Source organism: Brachyistius frenatus, unplaced genomic scaffold, assembly GCF_029030835.1.
Source record: "Brachyistius frenatus isolate BFR_SWC_R1_liver_20210118 unplaced genomic scaffold, ASM2903083v1 Contig_157, whole genome shotgun sequence".
NCBI classification, from domain to species: domain Eukaryota; kingdom Metazoa; phylum Chordata; class Actinopteri; family Embiotocidae; genus Brachyistius; species Brachyistius frenatus.
In genome coordinates this window covers 599,058-614,105 of record NW_027210756.1, presented here as the reverse complement: position 1 = coordinate 614,105, position 15,048 = coordinate 599,058, and the positions used below count along the sequence as shown (strand labels likewise).

Below are 15,048 nucleotides of genomic sequence, written 5' to 3'. Positions count from 1 at the left end.
GGCAAACCCTTGTTGCATAATAGTATTTTTTCTGGGGGAAAGAGAGATTACATTCTCTGTGGAATAAGCTTAAATTTGCATACATCAATTATCTAAAAACAACAAACCATTCTGTTCTTGGCATCTGAAATAAAACAAACATGAGGCCGTTCATTAATCAATTAAATGACCATTAAGTCACTTCAGAGTTAACAGTATTTCTCTATTCGAGAAGCACATTAATAGTGACTGATTGTTCCTTTTATGAGATAAGAGCCCTCCCAGTTTCAGGCTGTGGCTGTGAATATTTATACTCAACACAGGTGTCTTTGCAAAGTTACATAGTGACTAGGGTGTGTTTCCTAATGTGGGTTAGGCCTCCTGTAAGTACTAAGGCGACGTGTTGCTCGACACATCAGAGGGAAAAGATCACACAGGATGGCTCTGAGACCAGCTGCTCTGCTCTCTGTGGGCTTTCTTCTGTTGTTGACACCAGGCGGTCTCTCACATAAAGGTAAATTTATAGAAATATAACCTTTGTTTTTTTGTGCGTGTATCACGCAATGCGTGACAAGCGAATATGACTTTGTATGCAGGTCCAGCATCTGTCCCTATCAGAGTGTCTGTGGAGAATGACCTGTCTAACATGACTCCTGAGTCCTATTCGAGCTCTGTGGTAGAGGGAGGTGTGCTGCTGGGAGCTCTGAGGAGGCTACAGGAAACAGAAACGGACTTCAAGTAAGACTACCCATCATGACATCCCCTTTAATATCTCTGCCTATCATCCTTTATTCTGAATGGGAGCTCGGCTGTTTCTCCTACATATTTAAGCTGACGATGACCCATTTCTGCTTTTTAAAGAAACTCCAGTAGAGATATGGCCTGACTCTCTGTACTGCCTGCAGGTTCACCATGAAGGAGGACCCAAACTTTGGTCTGTTTGTAGAGAGTGTGAATGGAGTAGCTGGAAACGAGCAGGAGCAGACATACTGGGAGATCCTATCTGAAAGCTCCAGAGAGTACACCAGACTGGAAGTGGGTGAGTATCCTCCCCGGAGTTTCAGTGCAACATACCTGAGAAGGACCTAATGAACTGTAATGTAGCAGGAGAATTAGTTTCCCTTTCACTTGTTGGATGGCTGTTTGTGTGATTATTCTGAAATCATATCATATATATCTGTTTTACATAAGGAATATGTAGTGCTGCTAAGGGTTGCTAAGTTTTTTGGGGGGTTTAGGAAAGAAGTTGCTGCACAAATAGTTATTTTAAAGAATTTGTTTTTTATGAATACATTTAAAAATCTCGTGTCCCCTTTCACAGGAGTTGGCTGCTACACACCTGCAGCTAATGAACACATCGTCTTTCGGTTCAGCACCTGGACCTCTGAGCAGTGATGAGTGTTTAGCGGTGACTCTTCAGGATCAGATGGGGAAGAGAATCAAACTTGATTTCCTTTTTAATTTTGTGTTTAATAGTCGTCTGTGGATTAGTGTTCTTGTAAGAGGCACTGATGGTTGTTGTGAGACTAAACACAACAGCAGCATCTAGTGGTATCAGCAGCAATGTCGTCTATCAAGTCTACTCAACTGGGTTGTAAAATATCAAACACCTGAACAAATAATTAAAGATGGTTAAAAATGTATGTCACATTTATTTTGTATCAAGTATATTTTGTGAATGTTTGACTTGTGTCATTCAAGGTCTTTGAATCTTTTACTATTTTTGTTTTACTTTAAAAATAGACGGGGAATTAAGAATGATTACAAAAAAACGAATGTGTACATGTTTTTATATCCTGGTGTGGACTTAAACCTGAATACACAACAGCTCACGGGGACATGTGTCACTGTGTGGACGTAATTTAGGTTTGCAGGGGTAGTCTTGTCTCTGAGGGTTAATACTTGTTTTTAGGGTTAAAATTAGACTTAGGTTGGGGTTAGTGTGAGGGTTGAGGTTAGTCATGTAGTTGTGATAGTTAAGGTTATAGGGTTAGGGGGCAGGGTATGTGTTACGGGGATGAAAATCCCCATTGGGATAATGAAACAAGCGTATGAGTGTATACATACAGTATATCACAGGTCAGATAGCGTACTGCTTAACAACATTTTTTGGGTGGATGCATACAAGATGATGTAATCCTATCAAAATGTGATGAGTTATTATTAAAGCTCTGATGAAGATCTGCAAGACTGAAAGCTTAAAAAAATGAACTGAGCGATGCTTTAACTGTTTAACTTTCAACTTCAGATACACCAGTCATATTTTTGCTTTTTTTATTCATTTCAAATGCACCAGACATAATTTTACATTCATACAATCCATCTACAATATAAAAAAATATTTTTTTTTATTTGAGAACAAATATACTCTGCTATTTTTCACAATGAATGACTTAGACATTAAAAAGTATACATGGTATAGCCCCTATAAACACACTATTCATGTTAACTGACCCCTGATCAAAGCTCCGCCCTTTATAACAAGATTAAGGTTTCAGCTCATTCCAGGACAGATGGACTGAGAGGAGGAGCAACACAATAATCTCTGTGCTTTCACTCCCTTCTCTCCTTCTCTTCATCGTTATAACTTCCTCTCTCTTAGAAACCCAAACATGTGCACATGTTTAGACATATATTGTAGTAAGTGAGGTGTAGACTTTTTTTGACAGCAGACATGTTGACATGTCATTGTAGGGAGTGCAGGTGTAATAATGAGGGTTACATCCAACATAGGAGAGTTCCTGCATTTGTGCATCCTGCTTCACTGTCACTGATTGGAACGGACCCATCATAAATACCCCTGTGCATTAGTAACAAGTCAAAATGGCTGCCATGAAAAAGGTCTATTCCTTGCAGATGGATTTTGTGAAAAATTATATTTAGCATCCAGTTATTTCAACCAACCAGGGAACACTGTCTGAGCTACCAAATACTGCCTTAGAATAATTATTTGTCTTCACAAAATGAGCTTTAAAAAACACCTCATCACCTGTATTTCAATTAATTGCTTGACACAAATTCTCAGACACTTTTTAAGTGATTAAAATTTCTCTTCTTTTCTGACCTTCTCGTCATAATATTATCTATCTATCTATCTATCTATCTATCTATCTATCTATCTATCTATCTATCTATCTATCTATCTATCTATCTATCTATCTATCTATCTATCTATCTATCTATCTATCTATCTATCTATCTATCTATAACCTCAGGCACTGAAGTCTTCCTGTCATATTGTTTAATCCTTCATTTAGAAACCAATAAGAAAATGTTGTTTTCAGTTTGCCAGAGAGATGAAATTAGTGTCTTAAACCATGCAGATTTTGGTGCACTGTTTTGTCCACACATTTGGCGCTGTGGTCTACAGCCGGTCTGTGTCTCCTCTTTGTTTGAAGTCTGAACTGTCAACATCTTTTCTCTGTATTTTAGCCAGAAGATGCTACAAATAAAAAGACAAAACATTTTCTTTGCAGGGACTTCCTCAGACGGGCCGCAACATCATGTTCAAAGCAAATAATTAACCACATTATAGTGGATATGTGCAAAGACACATAACATTGCATCTGTTCAACAAGTCCACCAATCATAATGCTTGACAGTGTGTTGGGGGAAGCTACTCACCACATGATAGAGAGCAGTCACAAATGCAAGGAACACACTGTGCAAAGAAGCGCTTCCAACCCGTCTCCTTCTTCTTACAGTTGTCTATGCGAGTACAGCCCTGTTTGGGTGGGCCGAAGTAGGTCTTGTATGTGCAGGTGGCGTTGCATGTCCCATTTAGTTCCCTCTCACTGACTTCAATGCGTCCCCGTTGACACATTCCTAAAAGGCAGGTGGTAGAAGAGCTGAAAGATTCGTAGAGGGTCATAAAACCTTTAGTTGTTGTGGTCTGTGTTTACTCACGGAGGCATGTAGGCTTCGGGGTCCAGAGGCCGTCAGGCTGGCAGGATCTGGTAGTGTTTCCCACCAGCATGAAGCCAGAGCGACAGGCGTACCTCACCACAGAGCCCACCCACCAGTCATTACCGTACACTACTCCATTATAGTCCACATCTGGCCTCCCACAGTTCACTGACACACAGAGGCAGGAGAACGCAAAGAAAAAGCATGACAATAAACGTCAGGAGAGATCAGTGACTTTAGTTTCGCTGTGTCCGAGTGGATCCATCAAATATCATCAGCCTCACCTCTGCACAGTGACTTGTAGCCAAGCCAGCAGCAGCTCGAGTCTCCACAGAGATCTCTCCTCAGCTCCCGGTGCCGCGCCTTACAGCCTCCTACACACAGGGGCGCTGACCCGGACCAGTATGTGTCGTCTAGGAAATCTGGCTGTACAATCCATACAGCCTCACCTACAGTGAAGTGCTTTTATTGGCATTTGCATACACGGGAACTGAACAAACATCCATATTATCATAAAATGTTTTTTTTTTTTTTTTTTTATGGAAACCCCAAAGTGCTGATGATCCTCAGGCTACAAGGTCAACATTAAGAAAGGTATTGGTTGTAGGGATCAATAAGAACTGCTCCCGCAATACAATAAGTCCTGTGCCATGACAAATAGCATATACAAAGCTCTTACCACTACCTTCCAGCTCTGCATTCCACTCAGGCAGCTGAGGAGCTCCTCTGTGGAAGGACCCAAACAGCAGCAGCAGCAGCGCATTTAACCTCATGGTGCCCATCTTCTGATGCAATTAGTCTTGTGAAAAAACTGCAGATGCATCTGCAACATTACACTATACAGTCTACTATATCATCAAGGCTGCAGAGTCAACAGACATGAAGCCATTAGACGCCATCCCAGCAGAGCTGAGTTCACTGACTGCAGAATGAGGAAGCACAGAGTTTAAGTGACACTTAAACTAAGCCCTGTTTGCCACCTAATCTTCTGGACACAGCTAAAGCTGTGCACTGTGTACTGCGCCGTGACTGGGCTGGTGGCTTTGGCAGAGGTTTGTCGTGATTTAAGTCACCTGATCAAAGCTTTTTATAAGATCAAAGCAAAAAAAAAAAAAAAAAAAAAAAAAAAGGGGGGATGAGAAGATTTTATTGTCATGTGCAAGGCTTTGAGCGTGGTTCAGCGTTGGGAGGGTTATTTACAAGCCGAGCACTGATACTGTATCTATCTGATCAGTTTGATCTTTTTTTTGTTTACTAACCAGCAATGTGTTTTGCCATTTGGACAAAGAACATTTCAAATTACATGGCTGAAATTTTTAAGACAATAACGACTGTAAATAATGATTATTGTAATTGCCGATTAATCTGATTATTTGTCTCTGAAAAGAGCTGCTAAAATGGACATCTCAACATCCCATACAAAAGTTTGTTTACTTTGTCCAACCAACAGTCAAAAAGCCAAAGATGTTTAATTTAAGGTGACACATGACAGAAGCAGAAAATGGACATTTTTTCCATTTCTTACTTGAAAATGACTTGATGAACGAACTGACTATTTAAGTAGTAGCCGATTACTGTCTTTACAGTGAGACCAATTATTGCAGTTAAATAACTTGAATCAATAACAGTAGTTCGACAACAAGTCTGCAGTGACCAAGAGTCAAATCACTGCTCATTGTTGTACTGCCTCATGAAATGATTGAACAGAGCTGCAGTAGAGTAGATACATTCAGCAGGGGGCGCCATAATGAAAGCACGAAAGGTAAACACAATGTAGTGACCTGAAAAGTCACATAAAATAAATTAGAAGCTCATTCCTCTGCTAATAACTTATTTAAAATAATGAAGCAGAATCCTTTACTGTGCAACATTAAACAACATCTGAAAAGGACAAAAGTTTCACGAGTTTATTAGACTGTAACACATACACACTCCCCAGACTGTTGAGGTGAAGCCCTCTTTGCTGGATTCCACACATTTTGGTGAATATTAATGTTAGCCAGAACTGAATATTAATTAAAGCGACTCGTATCCTTTAAAGGCTGTGAATGATGTATTTCTGTATATTTCTGTATTTTTAGTGAATGAAAACTCATCAAATATATCCAGCTGTCTTAAGATGCTACAGTATGATACAATAAAGGAAAATAATTCAAAAGTACTGGCCAACATGATGCTCAACATCAGCAAACAAAACACATTAAAATAAGTTTATGACCTAATATAGGCTTTTAGTTAAGATGGGTTGATTGCATTTGTGTCCCTTCATTTAATGTTTATTTAAGTTAAGTGCCTCACTTTGTTTAAAAAAAAAAATCTAAGCTCCATATTTGTGCCGGACTTAATTAAAGGCTCAGAAACTCCACAGGATTCTCCATACTTTACCACACATCTGAGAAACAACACAGCACATTAGAGGATGTCCGGCCATGTGTCAAACCACCTGCATTTGTTGTTGCTGAGTTGTTTCCTGGAGTTGCAGCATGACGGAGTCCTCCCCTGCCTGTGACACACCTCCACTGAGGACGTACAACACGCCCTCCTCGGCGCCGCCGGTCGGCTCCTCAGTCCTCTGCTCCTCCAGCAGCACACCTCTCAGCTCCACATGTCCCTCTGAAGGAGCTTCCCCGGCCGATTCTGCCTCCATATCCTGAGTCTCAGTCTGGTCATCGTCGTCGTCGTCCTCCTCCTCCGCTTGCCTGTTTTGTCTCTCCCTCATCAGCTGCTCTGTCAGTTCCACACTCTCGTAGCGAATCAGCTGCAGTCGCAAGTAACCGTCCTCGTGTTCTTTATACCTGAGAGAAAGTTCAGAGGCCGTCAGAGCTGCAATACTGCACACATCAGAAATTCAGCCTGACTGCATTAGAAAGCTTACCTGAACCTGGGGTGTCCAGAGGGCCATTTGAACTGGTGCTTTTTGTGCAGATGGACAGTTAGATTGTTGCCCCGGGTGAAACACTGACCACACACATGGCACTTGTAGCGAGCTCCAAAATTCCCCTGATTAACGACGGCAAACATTAGAGAAGAACAAATATACAACATTTAAAAGTCTCTATCGGAGTGCAATTCAGCCATAATTTAAAAGATCACCTCATGCTCTCTTTTGTTGTGAATCTTCATGGTGCTGATGGTGCGAGACATGAAGCCACAGCCGGGAATGTCGCAGCGGAACGCCGGCTCGCTTCTGTGGGTATCCAGGTGTTTGCGCAAGTCGACCAGATTCTTACAGCTACAAATGCAGGAAGCGGAAACCTTCAGGTGACTTTAACAGCTCAATCTTGGTTTCTGTTGTGGCTTCAGAGGACATGATACCTGTATTCGCAGTAGTCGCAGCTGTACGGCTTCTCGTTACTGTGGCGGAACTTGATATGGTTGCGCAGTGAAGAGGGTGATGGGCAAGTCATGTCACACAACGGGCATTTGTAGTGGCTCACTGTTCCAACAAGAAAAAGTCAAATCAGTGTTGAGATGAACTCAACTGTATATATCTAATAATACTACAGAGCAACAGGATTCCTTAGTTTTGTGTATGTCACATGGTCAAAAATAGACATCATAATTGCCTATCTTTAACTCTTGTTGTGTGAATCCAAGAAATTCTCATGAAATAATGTATTTTAAAACTAGACACAGTTGATATAACAGGATGAACATCTACCACAACTTCACAATGTGAGTTGCTCGCAGGATGCAGTAATCTAGTGAGTCAATGCTTAAAGTCAATTACTGATGTTTACAAGTACAGCTGGACACAAACTGGATTGTCAGTGTGTGGGTGGTGGAAATTGGTAAAGATTCAAGGCAACCAGTGGTAGAAATAAAACCCCAAAACAAAAAGTGCAGACTTGTAAAGGACTAAGAAATTCACTGGGATTAAAAAGATAGAAAATTTGCCTCTGTCTTTTTCTGTTAATGTATGAAATATGCTCACGGCTCATAATTAGGCTGCTATGTTAACCTTTACCAGAATGGTGTGCTGCAGGTAAAAACAATATTTTAGTATCATGATACAGTCATGAACACAAACACGGGCTAGTAACAGCAGCTGTGGGGAGAGATCAGATACATTAACATTTAAAATAAGTGATGAAAGAGAAAGTTTCAAGTGCAGCCATAAAGTCTCTAAACGAACTGCATACATATATTCATTGTCCTATAAAATGTTGAGAAAATGTTTCCGGTGGCCGCTGAAAAAGCGACAGCACAGAAGAGCCGGAGCTCAGCCGGGTCCTGTGCACATGACTGATTGTAATACTGGTAGCACAATGAAGGAGGAACTGACCGTGTGTCCTCATGTGGTCTCTCAGTAGTCTTTCTGTCGCAAAACGTTTGGAACAGTGAGAACACTGGAACCTCTGACCTACAGAACACATTCATACCAACGGACAGAGCAAGAATTACTAGATGACAGAATTTGAACCTCAGAAAGTTGCAAACATTGTGATTCCCGTCAGTCTTCTTACAGTTTACCTTCCATGGCGCTCTGTCGTATGATATGGTCAAACAACTTGGTGTTGTTGGCGTACATCCCCCCACAGCCTGGACACGCCACGACCTTCTCCTGGGTGTGGCTGCGCAGGTGCTCCCGCAGCTTAGGACGTCCCTTAGCAGTGGCTTCACAGTCTGGAGACCAACAGACACAGAACTAGGACTCAACAATCCCACGCAATCTTTAGTGAGGTCGACATTGCTGTACCATAATCTTGAGAAAAATGGAGGTTAAACTGCGTACCTTTCCATCCACAGCGGATTGGGACTTCACAGTCTCCTGCTGGTATATCGATGCACAGGCTGTGCATCTCCACATGGCGATAGAACCACTCTGGGTTTTCAAATGGAGGTTGCTTTAACAGAGGAGCACAGAGAGAAGAAACACATAGCCAGGATTATTTTGAGTCGAAGACGAAAGGGCTAAATTCGTCCTCACAGACAGTTAAAAGGCAGAAACACTCCCATATATCACGGCTGTGTGAACTTGGGAGTTTCAGTCCATTGCGTACGATCTGCTTCGCATCTCGTCATACTGGTTTCTACGTCTCACAAACTATAAAGTGTTTAAATTAAGTAATTATGACTGCAAGACGCTGTCCATGTTTCGCAGATGTTGACTGAGTAGAGGTGACTTTTCCATGCAAAGCAGACTCGCATCAGCTCCACACCTGCATGTCAGCAGATGATTAAACGCGGGACACTTTTCCAAGACGAGCTCGACTTCAACCACCGGTCAAGTCTTACCTCACATTCCTCCCACAAGCAGGTGAAGTTGTCTGGGATTTCAGGGATGATGTTGCGGTTGTGGTAGGCGATGGCGCAGCTGCCGAGCCCCGGTTGTCCATTGAGGACCTGCTGCCCCAGCTGCTTCAGCTTCGTGTGGTAACAGTGAAAGAACAGGTGTCGTCGCAACTCTTCAGACCCCTCTAAAGAGCAGAAACCACAGTCTCTCCAGAGACAGCTTCTCTCGCCTGGACACACACACACACAAAAAGAAAAAAGAAAAAGCAAAGACAGTGCATTAGTGAAATGAATCCATCGTTCTTGATTGTCATCAGTGAAAAGCAGGAGATGCAAGTACAGTAATGGATTTTAAGGAAAGTTGCATGAACGCTGCTGTTGTGCTGCCGATCAAGTTGAATCGCTTGCTGGTTTAAAAACAGAGAAAATAGGAGACGGCTTTCTTTCCACACATCTAAATAAGCACGTGTACGTTAAGTTATGCGCGGGGAGACACGTCGAGGTGTAAACACAAACACAAACATCAGCTCACCTTCTTCTTCCTCCTCCACAACAAGATGACCCTCCGCGTGCTTGCAGAAGTTTTCCATCCGACTGAAGGACTCTTGACACGAACTCCATTCACAACCCAGTTTAAGCGTTTTCTTCTGTATACGTTTGTTAGGAGGCATTTCCGAGTCGTTTTTTTTTTTTTAATTTATTTTATTTTTTACCGCCAGACTGAAGCTACAAACGTAGTTTCCCAGGGTTAGCCACTTGATGCTAACACTTGATGCTGCTAAATGTCGCTAATACATTTTCCTGCTCTGCTAAGAGTTTTACAAACATGACACGACGACACTTTGATCAACAGGAAAAAAACGTAACAAGGGACAAATTATTACGAACTTTAATGGAAAAGCAAGGTAACGGTAATAGCAAGCTCTATAACGATGTAAACATTAGACTTGCTTGTGTGTCACAATTGCGCGGCAGTGTGCAACAGATGTTCCCCCTGAAACAAAGCGTACTTCAATGGTTCCGCCTCCAAAATGTCATTTGAATCTGCTGTTAAAGGCTTTAAACACTCGACGTCGGGAAGTATTTAAATGCAATTACACAGAAATTGTACTTAAGCACATTTTTTTTGTTCTTCACTGAAGTATTCCCAATTTATGCTACTTTATGTACTTCTGCTTCATTAAGTTTCAGACGCCGTTTATACAGACACATACATAAATTAGTAGATTTCTCAGGCAATGCAAATGTTTTTATATGAATGCTGTTGCTTTAATAGACACCAAACGTAATATACTTGAGTAAAATTAAACATTTATTTCTTAAATATGTGATTAGGCTATATATTTAGCATTTGTGCATTTCAATTTCTTGTAATTTACTGACTGAAATCAACAGATATACATCAGTGATAAGCTTAAATTGAGTATTTTTGGCTGGAAAGCAACAGTGAGGTCAGCCCTGTAGACGTGCCTGACCAGTATCCATTTAAAATTGAAAGCCCTATAATGTTTAATACCTGGTCCAGCTATACATTGGGTTTTGTCTCAGTCTTGATCTAGTTGTGTTGCTACTTTGAATTAAAGATCTTAATGTATATTACACTTAATCCAAATTATAACAACAGCACAATCTCATATGTTAATTCTTTCATCTTTTATTTCATAATTTGCGTCTTTGAGCGCAACAGTAAACAGTTCCTCAATTGTAGATACATTCCGAAACAAAACAGTCCAGTGCTGGTTGACTTCACATTGATGTTTGCTGAACGCTCGGGGGAAATGTATTATCAGTCATGAAAAATATGTTTTTGTATCCAAAAATACCAAGAAAGGTAAAAACAATAAATTCTCATTCGTCAGGACACCCGTCACCCTATATAGACCTTAAATTATTTTTACAACACTATCATCTCACTCCATCAACTCTAACATTTACCTTCATCCAACCAACTCTCTTTGATAGTCTGCAGACTTAGAGATAGTCTTCTTATCTTTCACTGCGATTCTTCACAATTACCTTTATGTGTGCGTTTGTTCAGAGGTATACCAAACAAAAAAGACTAAATGATCTTAACTTTCCCACCCATATTTCATGGGTAACCAGTCATGCAAAGTAAAGTGTAAGTGGGTACATTTCCCCTTCATTTTTTATCTCCACAGCTGATTTAAGCAATGCACCACCATGTGAATATATTCATCGTTTTTTTTTTTTTTTTTGTTTTTTTAGAGGAATTCTAGGTTCATAAATCTGTTTTCAAATGGTCACAATTCAGGAACAATTCAGCCAATGGTCTTGGCTGCCCTGACGATACAAAGTCAACCCCGTTTCCTGTACTTGCCTTTTAAAAAAAACAAGTATAAAAATATACTTTCAGGCTGGACATACAAGATAGTTAAATTACAATGTCCTGCCTGTAATTAGTGAAACCCAGGAGAAAAACAAACCTTACTGCAGTTGATGTCAGCCATTTATGCTTATATTTATGAAGATGTTCTACCAAAGTGAAAAACAGCTTTAAACTTTGGACTGGGTCACTCAGGCAGAAAAGTAACAGCGAGGTAATGGCAACTATCAAAAGGCAGATGAAGCTCGAACCTGTAAAATAGTTCCACAACAATATCATATTCTCTCAGTCTGTATTGTCTCCTCTTTCCTGGAGAGCTGTCTACACGTCATAGAAGAGACGCACCAAATGGTAACGGATCCCAAAAGCCACCACGCTGCCCATCACCTGAGTGAGACACAGAAATGAGAACCAAGTCCAACATTATCATTTGACTCACATTACTTCAGTGTGTTTGGATACGATCGGTGCTGTCTAATACCTGAATGATGAGCATGATGGCCGTGAGATTTCTCTCGTGGATGGGTCCGAGTAATTTCAGGACCAGATTTATTAAGGTCATGTTGTTGCACTCAATAAAATCTTCATCTCCCTCTGGGCCCCTCTGCACCTCGAGCAGCTTCAATAACTCTGACACCTGTTGAGCATCAAAGGCATTATTGTTATTAACCAATAAACACTGCTAGAATCCTGCCCGGTCTGTCTCTGATGCATGTTTACCCACCTGCACCGATCGTCACAACATGCACTTTATTAATAGTTAATTTGGTGCCCAGACTACTGAATTGCTGTCCACTTCTCCAGTTTTTTTTTCAGTGACTTAAGTTGTAATACTGAACACAAAAAAATGGCCATTACATTTGATAATCAGGCTGATAAATAGGGTCAGAGACTGGTCTTTGATATTAATTACTCTGCCAGTGTTGTTGTTAAAGGTTTAAATGCATCTGCATGATCAGGAAAAGTGCTCCCTGCTTGCTTTCATGCACTGAAGGTACATGCTACCAGACTCTATGTGAGGTATTCAGTGCAAGATGCGCATTCAGTATGTGAGCAAATGTGTATTACATCAACACCAAAGCATGACACTATATTCTAAAACTGCACACTGACAATGTGAGAGAAGTAGAGCAGAAACAATCAGCTTAGTCATTCAAAGCAAGTAACATTCACTAATATTGTCCAATTTATCCTCCTTAAAAGTGACGATTTGCTGCCTTTCTCTTTGGGTCATTGATTGTTTGATCGGACAAGACAAGTGAGTGGCATCGGTCAGAGCCTTGTTAGCTGGATTTCTACCAAAACAATCTAAGTACATTGGAAAAAGAATCCACTTCACCTTTAAAATGAGGAGTCCTAGTTTAGACAGGTCCTTGATTTTGAACTTGGAGTAGCTCATCCCCAGTTTGCCCGTGTCTGGATTTAGTCTTTTATAGGGGATACAATTAGGAGAAAGAAAACGACGTAAGGGTTTAATCAGCATTAATAATGAATTATTAGCTACTAACTACTTGAGAAAAAAAAAAGTTCATACAGATTAAGTTACCTGGGGAGCCGGTGTCTGGGACAGGGGATTATGTGGAAAAGCTGAGGCAAGGAGTAGATAAAGTTAACCACTTGAGGAATGAAGAACAGCAGCATTGTTTTGCTGAAGTGTCCCAGGATGCCGACTACAGCGAAGGTCATCCCAGCAAAGTAGCAGAAAGTGTCTCCCACAAACACAGATGAGGGGTACCTGTGACCGAATAGGTTTGTGATTTGACAGATTGTAAATGCACTGACGTATCAAATATAACCTCTGCATTTTCAACTGTAGAAAACGTGTCACAAAACGGTCTCGGGTTTGACTCACCAGTTGTGATAAAACAGTGCAAATGTGGTGAAGAAAAATGGTATCATGAAGTAGAGGGAGAAGACGTGGTCGTCCCGGTAATCTCCTGATAAATAAGACAAAACAACAAATGCCACACAAAACGTTAAACTTCTTGCATGTTATGAATCATCTTTGTATATCATAAAACACATACACTGAGAATTATCCTCAGTTGTAAACCATGTATCAAATAGTCACATGTATTTGTTGTCCTTCAAATGAGAGCAGAATTGTACAAGTGTGGTGGGATAACTCCACATTTAGTGATATTAGCGACCTGGGGTGTGACCTGTAATGTTGCTGATGAAGTAAAGAAGCACACACCACTGAGCTCCAGCAGGTTGAAGATGATGATGGAGCCGGAGATAAACAGGGCTTGGCCCGACTCGATGCCGTTGATGCCCGCTAAGATGTTGATGGCGTTCGTGCAGAATACTGCAAGCATTCCCATGTAGACATAGTAGAGAATACCTGCAGAAGATCCGAATTTACAGCACTTACAGAATGCCTTGAATGCAATACGTTTCCTCAAAGACATCTGGGCTACCTCGTTTAGGCCGCCGCCACCCCAACAGTGCCGCAAACAACTCACCCAGATCCAAGTGCAGCCCTAGCAGGGCTCTGAAGGGCTTGGGCACCACGATGACCGTGTTACCGAAGTTAGTAAAATAGACCATGAGCAGCGGCAGGGAAGCCATGGTGGGAAGCAAGAGCTTGTGTCTCCACCGCAGGTTCAGTACGTCATCGGCAAAGCCCAGAAAGATCATGCAACAGATGGCCAGAAGTGCACCAATCAACTGTACAAACTGGACAAAATAAACCCAAAACAAGACACGCAGATCAGAGATGGGGCTCAGATTTGAGATACAAACACAGGTTTACTGAACATCAGTCAACCCACCTCATCATGTGGGAAGCCCGTGCACTGATCTCCAACAAAGCAGCTGAGGAAAGGCACCGGGATGAAGCAGAAGAGGATGATGAGGAAGACTGTCCCACTGATGACTCCTTGGGACTCTGGACTGGAAAGAGGGCCAACCAGGAAGTGGAACAAAGAATTAGGACGGGGCACATTTCACGTAACACACTATCAAAACAAACTGAGGGATGTTTGATCACAGGACAGCAATGAAAGTAACTCACACTTCCTTTTTGGATGTTTTGTTTAGGTCCATTCCGTACAATCTGGCTGAAATGAAGTGATCTTTGAAAGCAGGGATGAGTTTCAGTGTGGCCATGCAGCCGAGCATAGACATCAGACAGTTGATCACCAGCGGCAGGACGGGTACTGGTGACATTTTTACAGGCGGGTTTTTGGTTTTTTTTTTGGCAGATCTATTTCTGACAGAGCGAATCACGTCTCAAGCTAATCTGACGATGAACGAGCTCCGGTGGTTTTCACTCAGGTAACAACACGTCATGCCGTCATTTCAGAGAAAAATGCATCTCCGTGAATCCGAGGTCAAAGAAAAATAATGGTGACAATGGTCACAATGGTGATCGATACCATTTTTCATCACGGGTTGTTGCTGCTATTAACCACACACTGACTGCTTGTTTTAACTCCACGTCTGTTGTCAGTTTATCTATGAAGTCCCGAATGATTCAGGGGGGGGCATTTCCGCCCAAACTCTTCAAAGTAAAATGTAATCAAAAGCTCATCAACTCTTTATTGGGTGTCTGACTGGAAACTAGTGAATATTCACAGAAT

General features: G+C 41.4%; 4 protein-coding genes across 5 annotated transcripts; 1 reads left to right on the top strand and 3 right to left on the bottom strand.

Annotated features, from left to right (window-relative positions):
- The first annotated feature begins 355 nt into the window (after positions 1–355).
- Positions 356–1,622, top strand: LOC138631507 (cobalamin binding intrinsic factor-like). The gene is made up of 4 exons (XM_069716492.1): positions 356–493; positions 576–717; positions 885–1,018; positions 1,301–1,622. The coding sequence occupies exons 1-4, from the start codon at positions 418–420 to the stop codon at positions 1,372–1,374; spliced, it is 426 nt and encodes a 141-aa protein (XP_069572593.1). The 5' UTR covers positions 356–417; the 3' UTR covers positions 1,375–1,622.
- Positions 1,623–2,243: 621 nt separating this feature from the next.
- Positions 2,244–4,726, bottom strand: LOC138631506 (sushi, von Willebrand factor type A, EGF and pentraxin domain-containing protein 1). The gene is made up of 5 exons (XM_069716491.1): positions 4,565–4,726; positions 4,170–4,334; positions 3,886–4,053; positions 3,604–3,804; positions 2,244–3,421 (listed from the first exon to the last, which is right to left on the bottom strand). Exons 1-5 carry the CDS (start codon positions 4,665–4,667, stop codon positions 3,408–3,410), a joined length of 651 nt encoding a protein of 216 aa, XP_069572592.1. The 5' UTR covers positions 4,668–4,726; the 3' UTR covers positions 2,244–3,407.
- A 1,052-nt stretch (positions 4,727–5,778) lies between these two features.
- Positions 5,779–10,168, bottom strand: hinfp (histone H4 transcription factor). 2 transcript variants are annotated; one of them, XM_069716431.1, is made up of 9 exons: positions 9,653–10,168; positions 9,124–9,350; positions 8,621–8,732; positions 8,359–8,511; positions 8,171–8,248; positions 7,201–7,321; positions 6,979–7,117; positions 6,761–6,885; positions 5,779–6,680 (listed from the first exon to the last, which is right to left on the bottom strand). In XM_069716431.1, the coding sequence occupies exons 1-9, from the start codon at positions 9,789–9,791 to the stop codon at positions 6,320–6,322; spliced, it is 1,455 nt and encodes a 484-aa protein (XP_069572532.1). In that variant the 5' UTR covers positions 9,792–10,168; the 3' UTR covers positions 5,779–6,319. The 2 variants fall into 2 exon arrangements, with proteins under 2 accessions (XP_069572532.1, XP_069572533.1); XM_069716432.1 differs by lacking the exon at positions 9,653–10,168 and having other exon boundaries at positions 8,352–8,511; positions 9,124–9,319.
- Positions 10,169–10,200: 32 nt separating this feature from the next.
- Positions 10,201–14,930, bottom strand: dpagt1 (dolichyl-phosphate (UDP-N-acetylglucosamine) N-acetylglucosaminephosphotransferase 1 (GlcNAc-1-P transferase)). Its single transcript, XM_069716429.1, has 9 exons — positions 14,481–14,930; positions 14,239–14,359; positions 13,930–14,143; positions 13,662–13,808; positions 13,317–13,401; positions 13,011–13,199; positions 12,804–12,891; positions 11,946–12,101; positions 10,201–11,851 (listed from the first exon to the last, which is right to left on the bottom strand). The coding sequence occupies exons 1-9, from the start codon at positions 14,633–14,635 to the stop codon at positions 11,786–11,788; spliced, it is 1,221 nt and encodes a 406-aa protein (XP_069572530.1). The 5' UTR covers positions 14,636–14,930; the 3' UTR covers positions 10,201–11,785.
- Positions 14,931–15,048: the final 118 nt, after the last annotated feature.